This window comes from Coturnix japonica, unplaced genomic scaffold (assembly GCF_001577835.2).
Source record: "Coturnix japonica isolate 7356 unplaced genomic scaffold, Coturnix japonica 2.1 chrUnrandom545, whole genome shotgun sequence".
Classification (NCBI taxonomy): Eukaryota; Metazoa; Chordata; class Aves; order Galliformes; family Phasianidae; genus Coturnix; species Coturnix japonica.
Genome location: NW_015439926.1, coordinates 1 through 14,324, shown reverse-complemented (window position 1 = coordinate 14,324; position 14,324 = coordinate 1). Strand labels below are relative to the sequence as shown.

The following is a 14,324-nucleotide window of genomic DNA, read 5'->3' as shown; positions in this document are numbered from 1 at the left end:
AGACCCCATTAAAGGCTCCCAAAGACCCCATAGACCCCATTAAAGACCCCAACGACCCCATTAAAGGCTCCCAGCTGCCCCATAGACCCCATTAAAGACAGCCAGGTATCCCAAAGACCCCATTAAAGGCACCCAAAGACCCCAAAGACCCCATTAAAGGCTCCCAAAGCCCCCAGGTATCCCAAAGACCCCATTAAAGGCTCCCAAAGACCCCTAGACCCCATTAAAGGCTATCAAAGACCCCAAAGACCCCATTAAAGACACCCAGGGTATCCCAAAGACCCCATTAAAGGCTCCCAAAGACCCCATAGACCCTATTAAAGGCTATCAAAGACTCCATAGACTCCAATAAAGGCTCCCAAAGACCCCAAAGACCCCATTAAAGACTCCCAGTATCCAAAAGACCCCAATAAAGGCTCCCAAAGACCCCATAGACCCCATTAAAGGCTCCCAAAGAACCCAAAGACCCCATCAAAAGCCCCCAGGTATCACAAAGAGCCCATTAAAGGCTCCCAAAGACCCCAAAGACCCCATTAAAGACACCTAGGTATCCCATAGACCCCATTAAAGGCACCCAAAGACCCTAATGACCCCATTAAAGGCTATCAAAGACCCCAAAGACCCCATTAAAGGCTCCCAAAGAACCCAAAGACCCCATTAAAAGCCCCCAGGTATCACAAAGACCCCATTAAAGGCTCCCAAAGAACCCAAAGACCCCATTAAAAGCCCCCAGGTATCACAAAGACCCCATTAAAGGCTCCCAAAGACCCCATAGACCCCATTAAAGGCTCCCAAAGACCCCAAAGACCCCATTAAAGGCTCCCAAAGACCCCATTAAATACAACCAGGTACCCCAAAGCCCCCATTAAAGGCTCCCAGCTACCCCATAGACCCCATTAAAGACACCCAGGTATCCCATAGACCCCATTAAAGGCACCCAAAGAACCCAAAGACCCCATTAAAAGCCCCCAGGTATCAAAAAGAGCCCATTAAAGGCTCCCAAAGACCCCATAGACCCCATTAAAGGCTATCAAAGACTCCATAGACCCCATTAAAGGCTATCAAAGACTCCACAGACCCCATTAAAGGCTATCAAAGACTCCACAGACCCATTTAAAGGCTATCAAAGACCCCATTAAAGGCTATCAAAGACCCCATAGACCCCATTAAAGGCTCCCAAAGACCCCATAGACCCCATTAAAGGCTCTCAAAGACCCCAAAGACCCCAATAAAGGCTCCCAAAGACCCCATAGACCCCATTAAAGGCTATCAAAGACCCCAAAGACCCCAATAAAGGCTCCCAAAGACCCCATAGACCCCATTAAAGGCTATCAAAGACCCCAAAGACCCCATTAAAGACACCTAGGTATCCCATAGACCCCATTAAAGGTTCCCAAAGCCCCCAGGTATCCCAAAGACCCCATCAAAGGCTCCCAAAGACCCNCACCTAGGTATCCCATAGACCCCATTAAAGGTTCCCAAAGCCCCCAGGTATCCCAAAGACCCCATCAAAGGCTCCCAAAGACCCCAAAGACCCCATTAAAGGCTCTTAAAGCCCCCAAAGACCCCAATAAAGGTTCTCAAAGACACCAAAGACCCCATTAAAGGCTGTCAAAGACCCCATTAAAGGTTCTCAAAGACCCCAAAGACCCCATTAAAGCCCCCAAAGTCCCCATTAAAGCCCCCAAAGACCCCATTAAAGACCCCAAAGACCCCATTAAAAGCTCTTAACGACCCCAAAGACCCCAATAAAGGCTCTCAAAGACCCCAAAGACCCCATTAAAGACCCCAACGACCCCATTAAAGCCCCCAAAGACCCCATTAAAGACCCCAACGACCCCATTAAAGGCTCCCAAAGACCCCAAAGACCCCATTAAAGGCTCTTAAAGCCCCCAAAGACCCCATTAAAGGCACCTAGGTATCCCAAAGACCCCATTAAAGGCTCCCAGTATCCCAAAGGCACTCAAAGCCCCCAAAGACCCCATTAAAGACCCCAAAGGCCCCAATAAAGGCTCTCAAAGACCCCATTAAAGGCTCCCAAAGACCCCAAAGACCCCATTAAAGGCCCTCAGCTACCCCAAAGACCCCATTAAAGACCCCAAAGACCCCATTAAAGGCTCTCAAAGACCCCAAAGACCCCATTAAAGGCTCCCAATGACCCCATTAAAGCCCCCAACGACCCCGAAGACCCCATTAAAGGCTCCCAAAGACCCCATAGACCCCATTAAAGCCCCCAAAGTCCCCATGAAAGCCCCCAAAGACCCCATTAAAGACCCCAACGACCCCATTAAAGGCTCCCAAAGACCCCAAAGACCCCATTAAAGACCCCAAAGACCCCATTAAAGGCTCCCAAAGACCCCATTAAAGACCCCAAAGACCCCATTGAAGGCTCCCAACTACCCCAAGGACCCAATTAAAGGCTCCCAAAGACCCCAAAGACCCTGTTAAAGGCTCCCAGGGTGTCCCAAAGACCCCATTAAAGGCTCCCAAAGACCCCAATAAAGGCTCTCAAAGACCCCAAAGACCCCATTAAAGGCTCCCAAAGACCCCATTAAAGGCTCCCAAAGCCCCCAAAGACCCCATTAAAGACCCCAAAGACCCCATTAAAGACCCCAACGACCCCATTAAAGACCCCAAAGACCCCATTAAAGGCTCCCAAAGACCCCAAAGACCCCATTAAAGACCCCAAAGACCCCATTAAAGACCCCAAAGACCCCATTAAAGACCCCAAAGACCCCATTAAAGGCACTCAAAGACCCCAAAGACCCCATTAAAGACCCCAACGACCCCATTAAAGGCTCCCAAAGACCCCAAAGACCCCATTAAAGACTCCCAGTATCCCAAAGACCCCATTAAAGGCTTCCAAGGACCCCAAAGACCCCAATAAAGGCTCTCAAAGCCCCCAAAGACCCCATTAAAGGCTCCCAAAGACCCCATAGACCCCATTAAAGGCTCCCAAAGACCCCAAAGACCCCATTAAAGACCCCAAAGACCCCATTAAAGACACCCAGGGTATCCAAAAGACCCCATTAAAGGCTCCTAAAGACCCCATAGACCCCAATAAAGGCTCCCAAAGCCCCCAAAGGCCCCATTAAAGGTTCTCAAAGACCCCATAGACCCCAATAAAGGCTCCCAAAGACCCCAAAGACCCCATTAAAGACACCTAGATATCCCAAAGACCCCATTAAAGACCCCAAAGACCCCATTAAAGACCCCAAAGACCCCATTAAAGGCTCCCAGTATCCCAATGACCCCAATAAAGGGTCCCATAGGAAGCTGGGGGTCCCCCTTTACCTGCAGCTGATAGGCCAGGTCAGCCTGAGCTTTGCGTGCATTGACGGCGGCGTCGCACTGCGCCTGCTGCAGCTGGAAGTCACGTTGGGCCTGAGCCATGGCTGTCTCACTGAGCAGCTGGGCACTGAGCTGCTGCTGGCGGGNGGGGGGCATATGGGGGTATGGGGGGATATGGGGGGGTATAGGGGTATGGGGGGTATAGGGGGATGGGGGAATATGGGGGGGATATGCGGGGTACGGGGGTAGGTATGGGTATATAGGGGTTATGGGGTATAGGGGGGTAAATAGGGGGGCTATAGGGGGATATAGGGTTATGGGGCTATGGAGGGGTAATGGGGGGATATGGGGGTGTATGGGGGGAGTATGGGGGTGTAATGGTGGGGTTATTTTGGGTGGTATGGGGGTATTGTGTGTGGAGTTTATGGGGGGAATGAGGGGTAATAGGGTTATGGGGTATGGGGGGGTGAGTGTGATGGGGGTATTGGGGTATGGGAGGGTATAAGGGGTTGGGGGTGTATGGGGGTATAGGGGGATATGGGTATGGGGGGTTACAGGGGGTATGGGGGTATAGGGGGTATGTGGGGGTGTATAGGGGGGAGGGTTGTTGGGGGGTACAGGGGTGTATGGGGGAATATGGGGGGAATGAGGGGAATATGGGGTGTAGTTGGTGTGTTATCTGAGGGGTGTAGGTGGGGGGGGGGGTGTATGGGGATGATGTTTGGAGTATGGGGGGTGTATGTGAGGTGGTGAGTTAGGGGCGTTTGGTGGGTGGGAGTATGGTGGTGTTATTGGGATATGGGACTGAGCCATGGATGTCTCACTGAGCAGCTGGGCACTGAGCTGCTGCTGGCGGGCACGGGACTCCTATGGGGATATAGGGTTATGGGGGTAATAGGGGGCTATGGGGGGATATTTTGGGGGATATACGGGGTATAGGGGGCTATAGGGGTATTGGGGGGTATGGGGGGTATGGGGGTATGGTGGGTATTGGGGTTTGGGGGGTATGGGGGGATGATGGGGGGTATAGGGGTGATGTAGGGGTATATGTGGGGGGTATAGGGGGATGGGGAGTAGGTTGGGGGTATGGGGGATATGGGGGGGTTATAAGTTATGGGGGGTATGGGGGGTTGGGGAGTATGGGGGGATATAGGGGATTTGTGGGTGTAGTGGGGGCGATGATTTGTGGGGGTGTATTGCGTGGGTATGGGGTGTATAGGGGGGATATTTGTGTGGGTATTTGGGTGGGTTGTGATGGTGGGGTTATTTGGTAGGGTGGGTATAGTATTGGGATGGGAGTTGGAGGTTATGATTTGGGTGGGTTGGATGGGATTATGGGGGTATGAGGGGGTATGGGGGGATATTGGGGTTAGTATTGGGGGGTAGTTGGGTAGTGTGTGGGCATAGGGAGGGTGTGTGGGGGTATATGTGGGTATTGGGGGTGGTGTGGTGTTTCTGTGTGGTGGTTTTGGATATGGGGGTTGTTGTAGGGGGATGATGGGGTTGGGAGACATGGGGGTATAGGGGGATATAGGGGTTATGGGTATAGCGGTATTGGGGTATAGTGGGGTATGGGTGGATAATAGGTGGGCGTGGATGGGGGTATGGGGGGATATGGGGGTATGGAGGTAATTGGGCTAGTTGGGGGGTATAGGGGTATAGGGGGTATGGGTTATATGAGGGTATGGGGAATATGGGGGTATTGGGCTTTGGGGGTATAGGGGTATAGGGGGGTATTGGGTATATGAGGGGTATAGGGGATATGGGGGGTATGGGGTATGGGGGATATGGGGGTAAGGGGGTAATAGGGGTATGGGGGGAATATGGGGAAGCCATGGCTGTCCTCACTGAGCAGCGTGACTTGAGCGTGGCTGCTGGTCGGGTCACGATCCGTGAGGGGTATAGTTGGTTTATAGGGGAATATAAGGGGTGGTTGGGTTGGATATAGGTGGCTTTGAGGGATTAGGTTAGTTAGTGGAGTGTATGGTGGGGTATGGTGTGGGGGTAGGGAGTTAGGGGTTATGGGGTTAGGGGTGGTATATTGTGGGTTTATTGGTTGGTGTATTTGTTTATTGATGTGGGAGTGGTCTGGGTATGGGGGTTTGGGTGTATGGGGGTTGGGGGCATATGGGGCTATAGTTGTTGGTATGGGGTTAATGGGGTATAGGGGGGCTGCGGTGGATATGGGGATATGGGGGATATGGGGGTATAGGGTGTATGGGGGGGTGATATGGGGTATGGGGGGGTATTGGGTTTATGAGGGTATAGGGGATTAGGGGATGGGGGGATACGGGGGGTATAGGGGGATATAGGGGTTATTGGGGGGGTATGGGGAGTACTAGGAAGTGGGGGGGAATAGGGGATATGGGGGGTATAGGGGTATTGGGGGATATGGGGATCATAGGGTTATGGGGGTAATAGGGGATATATAGGGAGTGACAGGGTGTGGGGATTATAGGGGGTAAAGGGGCTATGGGAGGAGTAAGTATATGGGGGGATATGGGGATATGGGGGGTATAGGGGTTATGGGGTATAGGGGATTTGCGGATGGTATAGGGGGTATGGGGGTGAGGGGAGTAAGGGGGATATGGGGGCTATGGGGGGCTATGGGGAGATATGCGGGGTTAGGGGTGTAAGGGGTAATAGGGCGGGATGTGGGTGGTTGTCTGGGTGATATGGGGGTATGGGGGGGTATAGGGGTATGGGGGGGATGGGGATATGGGTCGTTGGGGTATGGGGGGTAATAAAGGGGTATTTGGGGATACAGGGCTATGGGGTGTATGGCGGGGATAAAGGCATATGGGGGGTATAGGGGTATAGGGTGGTATAGGGGTAGGGGGGGTATTGGGTTATATGAGGGGTAATAGGGGTATGGGGGTTAGGGGTGTATGGTGGTTTAGTAGGGGGGACAGTGGTTGGGAATAGGGGTATTGGGGGGGTAGTATGGGGGTATGGGGGTGTATGGGGTATAGGCAGGATATAGGGGTTATGGGGGTCATATTGGGGGGTAATGGGGTATGGGGGGGTAGTTGGTTATATGGAGGGATATGGGTATGGGGAGGATATGGCTATTGGGGAGTATTATTGGGCTATAGGGGATATGGGGGCTATTGGGGGGTTTAGGGGGATGGGAGAAGGGGGGATTATTGGGGGGATATGGTGTTTCTATGGCGGGATTATCGGGGTTATGGGGGGATACTGGGTACGTGGTTCGTGGATTTTCTCCAAATGGGGTCTCTATGGGGTTATTAGTCCAGGGGGATATGGGGCCGTTGTGAGGTTCCTCATGGGGGAATGGTGTGGTTCGATATATGGTTCAATGGTTTTGGGTCCTTTCATGTTATTAGGGTTCCTAATGGGGGATATGGGGTCTCTATGGGGTTATCTAGGGTTCCTATGGGAATATGGGTCTATGGGTAGTAAGGTTCCCTATGGGGGGATATGGGGTCCTATGGTATTAGGGTTCTATGGGGTATGGGGTTCTATGGGGTTATTAGGGTTCATGGGGGATATGGGGTCTCTATGGGTTTATTAGGGTTCCCTATGGGGGAATTATGGGGTCTCTATGGGTTATTAGGTTTCCTATGGGGGATAGGGGTCTCTATGGGTTATTAGGATTCCTATGGGGGATAATGGGGTCTCTATGGGGTTATTAGTGTCCTATACTGGTCAATGGTCCCTCTATGGGGTTATAGGGTTCCTATTGGGATAGGGGTCTCTATGGGGTTATTAGGTTCCTATGGGGGATATGGGGTTTATGGGGTATTAGGGTTCCGAGGGCGATATGGGGTGTTGTGTTCCTGATATGCTCATGGGTCTTCTATGGGGTTAGTTAGGGTTCCTATGGGGGATATGGGTCTCCTATTGGGGTTATTAGGGTTCCATGGGGAATATGGGTTCTGTGGTTCCAATATGGTCAATTGGGGTCTCTTATGGGGTTGTTAGGGTTCTCATGGGGGTATAGGGTCCACTGTGGTTCCTATCTGGTCAATGGGTCTCTATGGGGGTTATTAGGATTCCTAGGGGATATGGGGTCCTTATGGGTTATTAGGGTCGAAGGGGGGATATGGGTCTCTGTGGTTCCATATGGTCAATTGGGGTCTCATGGGTTATTATGGGTTCCCTAATGGGGGATATGGGGGTTCTATGGGGTTATTATGGGTTCTCATGGGGGATATGAGGTCTATGGGTGTTATTAGGGTCGCTATGGGGGATATGGGGTCTCATAATGGGGTTTATTTAGGATTCTATTGGGGGATTATGGGTCTCTATGGGGTTATTAGGGTTTCCGAAGGGGATTATGGGGTCTCTGTGGTTCTATATGGTCAACTGGGTCTCTATGTGGGTATTTAGGTTCCTATTGGGGGATATGGGTCATCATGGCGTTAATTAGGTGTCCTATATGGTCAATGCGGGTCTCTATAGGGTTATTAGGGTTCCTATGGGGGAATGGGTCTCATGGGGTTTATAGGGTTCTATATGGTTCAATGGGGTCTCTTATGGGGTTATTAGGATTCTATGTGGGAATATGGGGATCGACTGTGGTTCCTAATGCTCAATGGGGTCTCGTATGGGGTTATTAGGATTCCTATGGGGGGATATTTATGGGGTTATTAGGGTTCCTATGGAGATAATGGGGTCCTTTGGGGTTCATTAGGGTTCCTCATGGGGGATATGGGGTCTTCTTGGGGTTATTAGGGTTCCTAGGGGAATGATGGGTCTACTATGGGGTTATTAGGGTTCTATTGGTTCAATGGTGTCTCTATGGGTTATCTAGGTTCCTATAGGGTCAATGTTCTATGGGGTTAATTAGGGTTCCTATGGGGGATATGGGGTCTCTATGGGGTTTATTAGGGTTTCCCTATGGGGGATATGGGCTCTATGGGGTTATTAGGGTTCCTATGGAGATATGGGTCTCTATGGGGTTAATTAGGATTCCTATGGGGAATGGGTCTCTATGGGGTTATTAGGGTTCCGAAGGGGGATATGGGGTCCTGTGGTTCCTATATGGTCAATGGGGTCTCTATGGGGTTATTAGGGTTCTATGGGGGATTGGGTCTCTATGGGGTTATTAGGTTCCTATGGGGGAATGGGGTTCTCTATGGGGTTATTAGGCGTTCCTATATGGTCAATGGGTCTCTATGGGGTTATTAGGGTTCCTATTGGGGGATATGGCGGTTCTATGGGTTTTAGGTTGCCTATATGTCAATGGGGTCTCTATGGGGTTATTAGGGTTCCTATGGGGGATATGGGGTCTCTATGGGGTTATTAGGGTTCCTATATGGTCAAATGGGTCTGCTATGGGTTTATTAGGGTTTCTTTCCTATGGGGGATAAGGGGTCTCTATGGGGTTATTAGGTTCCTATGGGGGATAATGCGGTCTCTATGGGTTATGAGGTCTATGTTGGGATATGGGGTCTCTAGGGGTTATTAGGGTTCTATGGGGGATATGGGTCTTATGGGGTTATTAGGAATTCCTATGGGGGCATCATGGGGTCTCCTATGGGGTTACTTAGGGTTTCTATGGGGAATTATAGGTCACTGTTGGGTTCCTATATGGTCAATGGGGTCTCTATGGGGTTTACTTAGGATTCCTATGGGGGATACTGGGTCTCTAATGGGGTATTAGGGTTTCCGAGTGGTATGGGTCTGCTGTGGTTCTATATGGTCAGGGATGGGGTCTCTATGGTTATTAGGGTTCCTATGGGGGATATGGGGGTTCTATGGGGGTTTTTTTTTTTTTTTTTTTTTTTATTTTTTTTTTTTTTTTTTTGTTTTTTTTTTTTTTTTTTTTTTTTTTTTTTTTTTTTTTTTTTTTTTTTTTTTTTTTTTTTTTTTTTTTTTTTTTTTTTTTTTTTTATTTATCTAGGTCCTATGGGGGATATGAGGTCTCTATGGGGTATTAGGGTTCCTATGGGGGTATGTGGTCTCTATGGAGAAGTATTATTAGGATTCCTATTGGGGGATATGGGGTCTCTCATGGGGTTATTAGGGTCCGAGGGGGATTATGGGGTCTCTGTGGTTCCGTATATGGTCAATGGGTTCTATGGGTTTATATTAGGGTTCCTATGGGGGGCAGTATGGGGTTCTATGGGTTATTAGGTTCTATATGGTCAATGGGTCTCTATGGGGTTTATTTACGGGTTCTCACTCGGGGATATGGGGTCTCTATGGGGTTATTAGGGTTCCCTATATGTATGGGGTCTCTATGGGGTTATTAGGATTCCTATGTGGGATATGGGGTCACTGTGGTTCCTATATGCTCAATGGGGTCTCTATGGGGTTATTAGGATTCCTATGGGGGATATGGGGTCTCTATGGGGTTATAGGGTTCCCTATGGGAGATACTGGGGTTCTTTGGGGTTTTTAGGTTCTATGGGGGATCTGGGGGTTTCTATGGGTTTATTAGGGTTCCTATTGGGGATATGGTGTTCTCTATGGGGTTATTAGGGGTCCCTATAGGTAATGGTGTCTCTATGAGGGTTATAGGGTTCCTATATGGTAATGGGGTGTCTATGGGGTTATTTGGGTTCTATGGGGGATATGGGGTCTCTATGGTTTATTAGGGTTTCCTATGGGGGTATGGGGTCTTATGGGTTGAGTGAGGTTCCTATGGGGGATATGGGGTCTCTATGGGGTTATTAGGGTTCCTATGGGGGATATGGGGTCTCTATGGGGTTATTAGGGTTCCGAAGGGGGATATGGGGTCACTGTGGTTCCTATATGGTCAATGGGGTCTCTATGGGGTTATTAGGGTTCCTATGGGGGATATGGGGTCTCTATGGGGTTATTAGGGTTCGGCTATGGGGGATATTGTCTCCTATGGGGTTATTAGGGTTCCTATATGGTCAATGGGGTCTCTATGGGGTTATTAGGGTTCCTATGGGGGATATGGGGTCTCTATGGGGTTATTAGGGTTCCTATATGGTCAATGGGGTCTCTATGGGGTTATTAGGGTTCCTATGGGGGATATGGGGTCTCTATGGGGTTATTATGGTTGTCCTGATAGGTCAATTGTCCATGTGGTATTAGGGTTCCTATGGTGATATGGGCGTCTCTATGGGTTATTAGGGTTCCTATGGGGGTCTGGGGCTCTTGGGGTTATTAGGGCTCCTTATGGGGATATGGTCTCTATGGGGTTATTAGGGTTCCTATGGGGGATATGGGGTCTCTATGGGGTTATTAGGGTTCCTATGGGGGATATGGGGTCTCTATGGGGTTATTAGGGTTTCCTACCTGGGGCACATATAGGGTCTGACTAATGGGGTTTATTAGAGGATTTTTTATGGGGTTACATTCACAGCGTTCTATGGGGACTCTGGCGGATCTCCCTAATGGGTTATTAGGGTAATCCTATGGGGTTATTAGGAATTCCTATGGAGGATATGGGGTCTCTATGGGTATATCTAGCAAGTATCCTATGGAAGGGGATACCATGGGGATTTCTCTATGGAGGTTATTAGGGTTCCTAATGGCCGGGTATATGGGGTCTCATGGAAGGTTAATCTAGTGATTGCTATGTGGGGATATGGGGTTCTATGGGGTTATTAGGGTTCCTATGGGGGGATATGGGGTCCTCTATGGGGTATTAGGGTTCCTATGGGGATATGGGGTCTCTATGGGGTTTTATTAGGGTCTTTATAGGGCCGTCCTTACACGTATCCCCGCGTCCCGTTTCGCCTCCGCTTCCCCCACGCGGGCGTCGCGCTGAACCTCGGCTGTGCGGCCCTTCCCAAGGGAGTGCAGGTAATCCTATAGGGCACAATGGGGCAGATATAGGGTCAATGCAAATAGGGCCACATATATGGGCCATTAATAGGGCCATCAATAGGGCCATCAATGGGGCCGTCAATAGGGCCATCAATAGGGCCATGTATAGGACCATCAACAGGGCCATCAGTAGGGCGATCAATAGGGCCATCAATGGGGTCATCAATAGGGTTTTCAATGGGGCCACCAATAGGGCAGTCAATAGGGCCATCAGTGGGGCCACTTATAGGGCCATCAATAGGATCACTAATAAGGCCACCAGTATGGCCATCAATAGGGCCGTCAATAGGGCCATCAATAGGGGCCCATGGTTTATAGGGCCATTATATAGGGCCATCAATGGGGCCAAACGAACTAGGGTCATCAATAGGACCATCAATAGGGCCACCTATAGGGCCATGTATAGGGCCATCAATAGGGCCATATATAGGGCCATGTATAGGGCCATATATAGGGCTGTCAATAGGGCCATCAATAGGGCCACCAATGGGGCTACCTATAGGGCCACCAATAGTGCCATCAATGGGGCCATCAATAGGGCCATGTATAGGGCCATCAATAGGGCCATCAATAGGGCCATCAATAGGGCCATCAATAGGGCCATCAATAGGGCCATCAATAGGGCCGTCAATAGGACCATCAATAGGGCCATCAATGGGGCCATCAATGGGACCATCAATAGAGCCACCTATAGGGCCACCAATGGGGCCATGCATAGGACCATCAACAGGGCCATCAATAGGGCCACCAATAGAGTCATCTATAAGAACATTAATAGGGCCACATATAGGGCCATCAATAGGGCCATCAATGGGGCCATGTATAGGACTATCAATGGGGCCACCTATAGAGCCACCTATAGGGCCATCAATGGGGCCATTAATAGGGCAATCAACATCCCATCTATAGGGCCATCAATAGGGCCACCAATAGGGCCATGCATAGGGCCATGTATAGGGCCATCAATGGGGCCATGTATAGGGCCATATATAGGGCCATGTATAGGGCCATGTATAGGCCCATATATAGGCCCATATATATGGCCATGTATAGGACCATATATAGGGCCATATATAGGGCCATGTATAGGGCCATGTATAGGGCCATATATAGGGCCATGTATAGGACCATATATAGGGCCATGTATAGAGCAATGTATAGGGCAATGTATAGGGCCACCAATAGGGCCATGTATAGGGCCATATATAGGGCCATATATATGGCCATATATATGGCCATCAATAGGACCATGTATAGGGCCATCAATAGGGCCACCTATAGAGCCATGTATAGGGCCATATATAGGACCATATATATGGCCATGTATAGGACCATCTATAGGGCCATGTATAGGACCATATATATGGCCATGTATAGGACCATCAATAGGGCCACGTATAGGACCATATATAGGGCCATCTATAGGGCTGTGTATAGGGCCATCTATAGGGCCATGAATAGGAACCTGGTCATCGTGGATGTCCTTCAGGGTGTAGCTGACGACGCTGATCCCCATATTGACCAGGTCGGACGACGCCACCTTAAAAACCTGCTCCGAGAACTTCTGCCGGTCCTTATAGATCTCCTGGGGGCGGGGATATGCAAAGATATGCAAATCAGGTCGTGAATATCAATGAGAAGGGGCGGGGATATGATAATCAGACCCTATTGTGGTCGTTATTAGGTCTCCTGGGGGCGGGGCCAATGTCAGAAAGGGGCGGGGCTATGCAAATCAGACCCTATGGCGATCCTTATAGATCTCCTGGGGGCGGGGATATGCAAATCGGGTCATGATTATCAATGAGAAGGGGTGGGGATATGATAATCACCCCCTTATGGTGGTCCTTATAGATCTCCTGGGGGCGGGGATATGCGAATCGGGTCATGAATATCAATGAGAAGGGGTGGGGATATGATAATCACCCCCTTATGGTGGTCCTTATAGATCTCCTGGGGGCGGGGATATGCAAATCAGGGCGTGCATATCAATGAGAAGGGGCGGGGCTATGCAAACCAGACCCTATGGTGGTCATTATAGATCTCCTGGGGGCGGGGCCAAGGTCAGAAAGGGGCGGGGATATGCAAATCAGACCATGCTTCTCAGTGGGGAAGGGGCGGGGCTATGCAAATGAACCTGTGCTTCTCAAACGGGGGTGGGGGCGTGGCTATGCAAATGAACCCACACTTCTAAACAAAGGGTATCTGGGAATGGGGGCGTGGCCTGTTTAAAGGGGGCATGGCCTATTTAAAGGGGCATGGCCTGTTTAAAGGGGGCATGGCCTATTTAAAGGGGCGTGGCTATTTAAAGTGGGCGTGGCCTATTTAAAGGGGCAGGGCCTATTTAAAGGGGCATGTGCTGCTCACCTCCACTGTCATATGCGCCATGATGGCTCGTTGATGCCCTTCCAAGGTCTCCAGGGCGATTTGGGCTATTTCAGCCTCTGATTTACCCAGGAACATCTGACAGGCGGCCGCCAGCATCTCCTTGTTCTGCCCTTGGATCTTCACCTGCATACGTTGCCCTTTTAAATCCAGGGCTGCCTCTTAAAGTGGCCTCCTTGCACGGGTGGGGCCCACCGGGTTTAAACTCTTAAAGACTGAGTGGGTTTAGTGAGTGTTGCCCCTTTAAGATGTGGGCCCCACCTCTGCGGGGCTGCTTTAAGATGTCACAGTGTCTCAATGCACACTGCAGTGTGGCATTGCCCCTTTAAGGGCCGCCCTAATGCAGTGCTAGGTGGGGCCCACCACAGGGTGAATTAAAAGGGCAATGAGGATGGGGGAGCTGGGGGGACATTGCCCCTTTAAGGGCTGCTCTGCCAAGTAGCCAGGTGGGGCCCACCACGGGGTGAATTAAAAGGGGCGATGAGGGGAAGGTGGGAAGGGGAAGGGGGGGTGGGGGTGGGGGCCGTTGCCCCTTTAAGGGCCACCCCGCTGCAGAGCCAGGTGGGGCCCACCAATGGGTGAATTAAAAGGGCAATGTGGGGGGGGATGCAGGTGGGCTGGGGGGGGTGGAGCGTTGCCACTTTAAGAGCTGCCCAACTGCACCGCCAGGTGGGGCCCACTAATGAGTGAATTAAAAGGGCAATGTGGAGGAGGAGGGGTAGGGGGTTGAGGTGGGGGGGGTGCATTGCCACTTTAAGGGCCGCCCCGCTGCAGCGCCAGGTGGGGCCCACCAAGGGGTGAATTAAAAGGGCAATGTGGAGGGGGATGCAGGTGGGCTGGGGGGTGGTGGCATCGCCCCTTTAAGGGCCGCCCTAATGCAG

General features: G+C 50.6%; 1 protein-coding gene across 1 annotated transcript in view; it reads right to left on the bottom strand.

The window, feature by feature from the left end:
• Nucleotides 1-13,602, bottom strand: part of FLOT1 (flotillin 1) — a 30,787-nt gene extending 17,185 nt beyond the window's left edge. The window contains exons 1-5 of the mRNA XM_015850820.2: nt 13,426-13,602; nt 12,527-12,646; nt 10,948-11,043; nt 4,109-4,158; nt 3,295-3,397 (exon numbers count right to left, since the gene is read on the bottom strand). Coding sequence (XP_015706306.1) covers nt 3,295-3,397; nt 4,109-4,158; nt 10,948-11,043; nt 12,527-12,646; nt 13,426-13,575 — 519 coding nt within the window. The 5' untranslated portion in view covers nt 13,576-13,602. The remainder of the gene's footprint in view (nt 1-3,294; nt 3,398-4,108; nt 4,159-10,947; nt 11,044-12,526; nt 12,647-13,425) is intronic.
• Between the last annotated feature and the right edge of the window lie 722 nt (nt 13,603-14,324).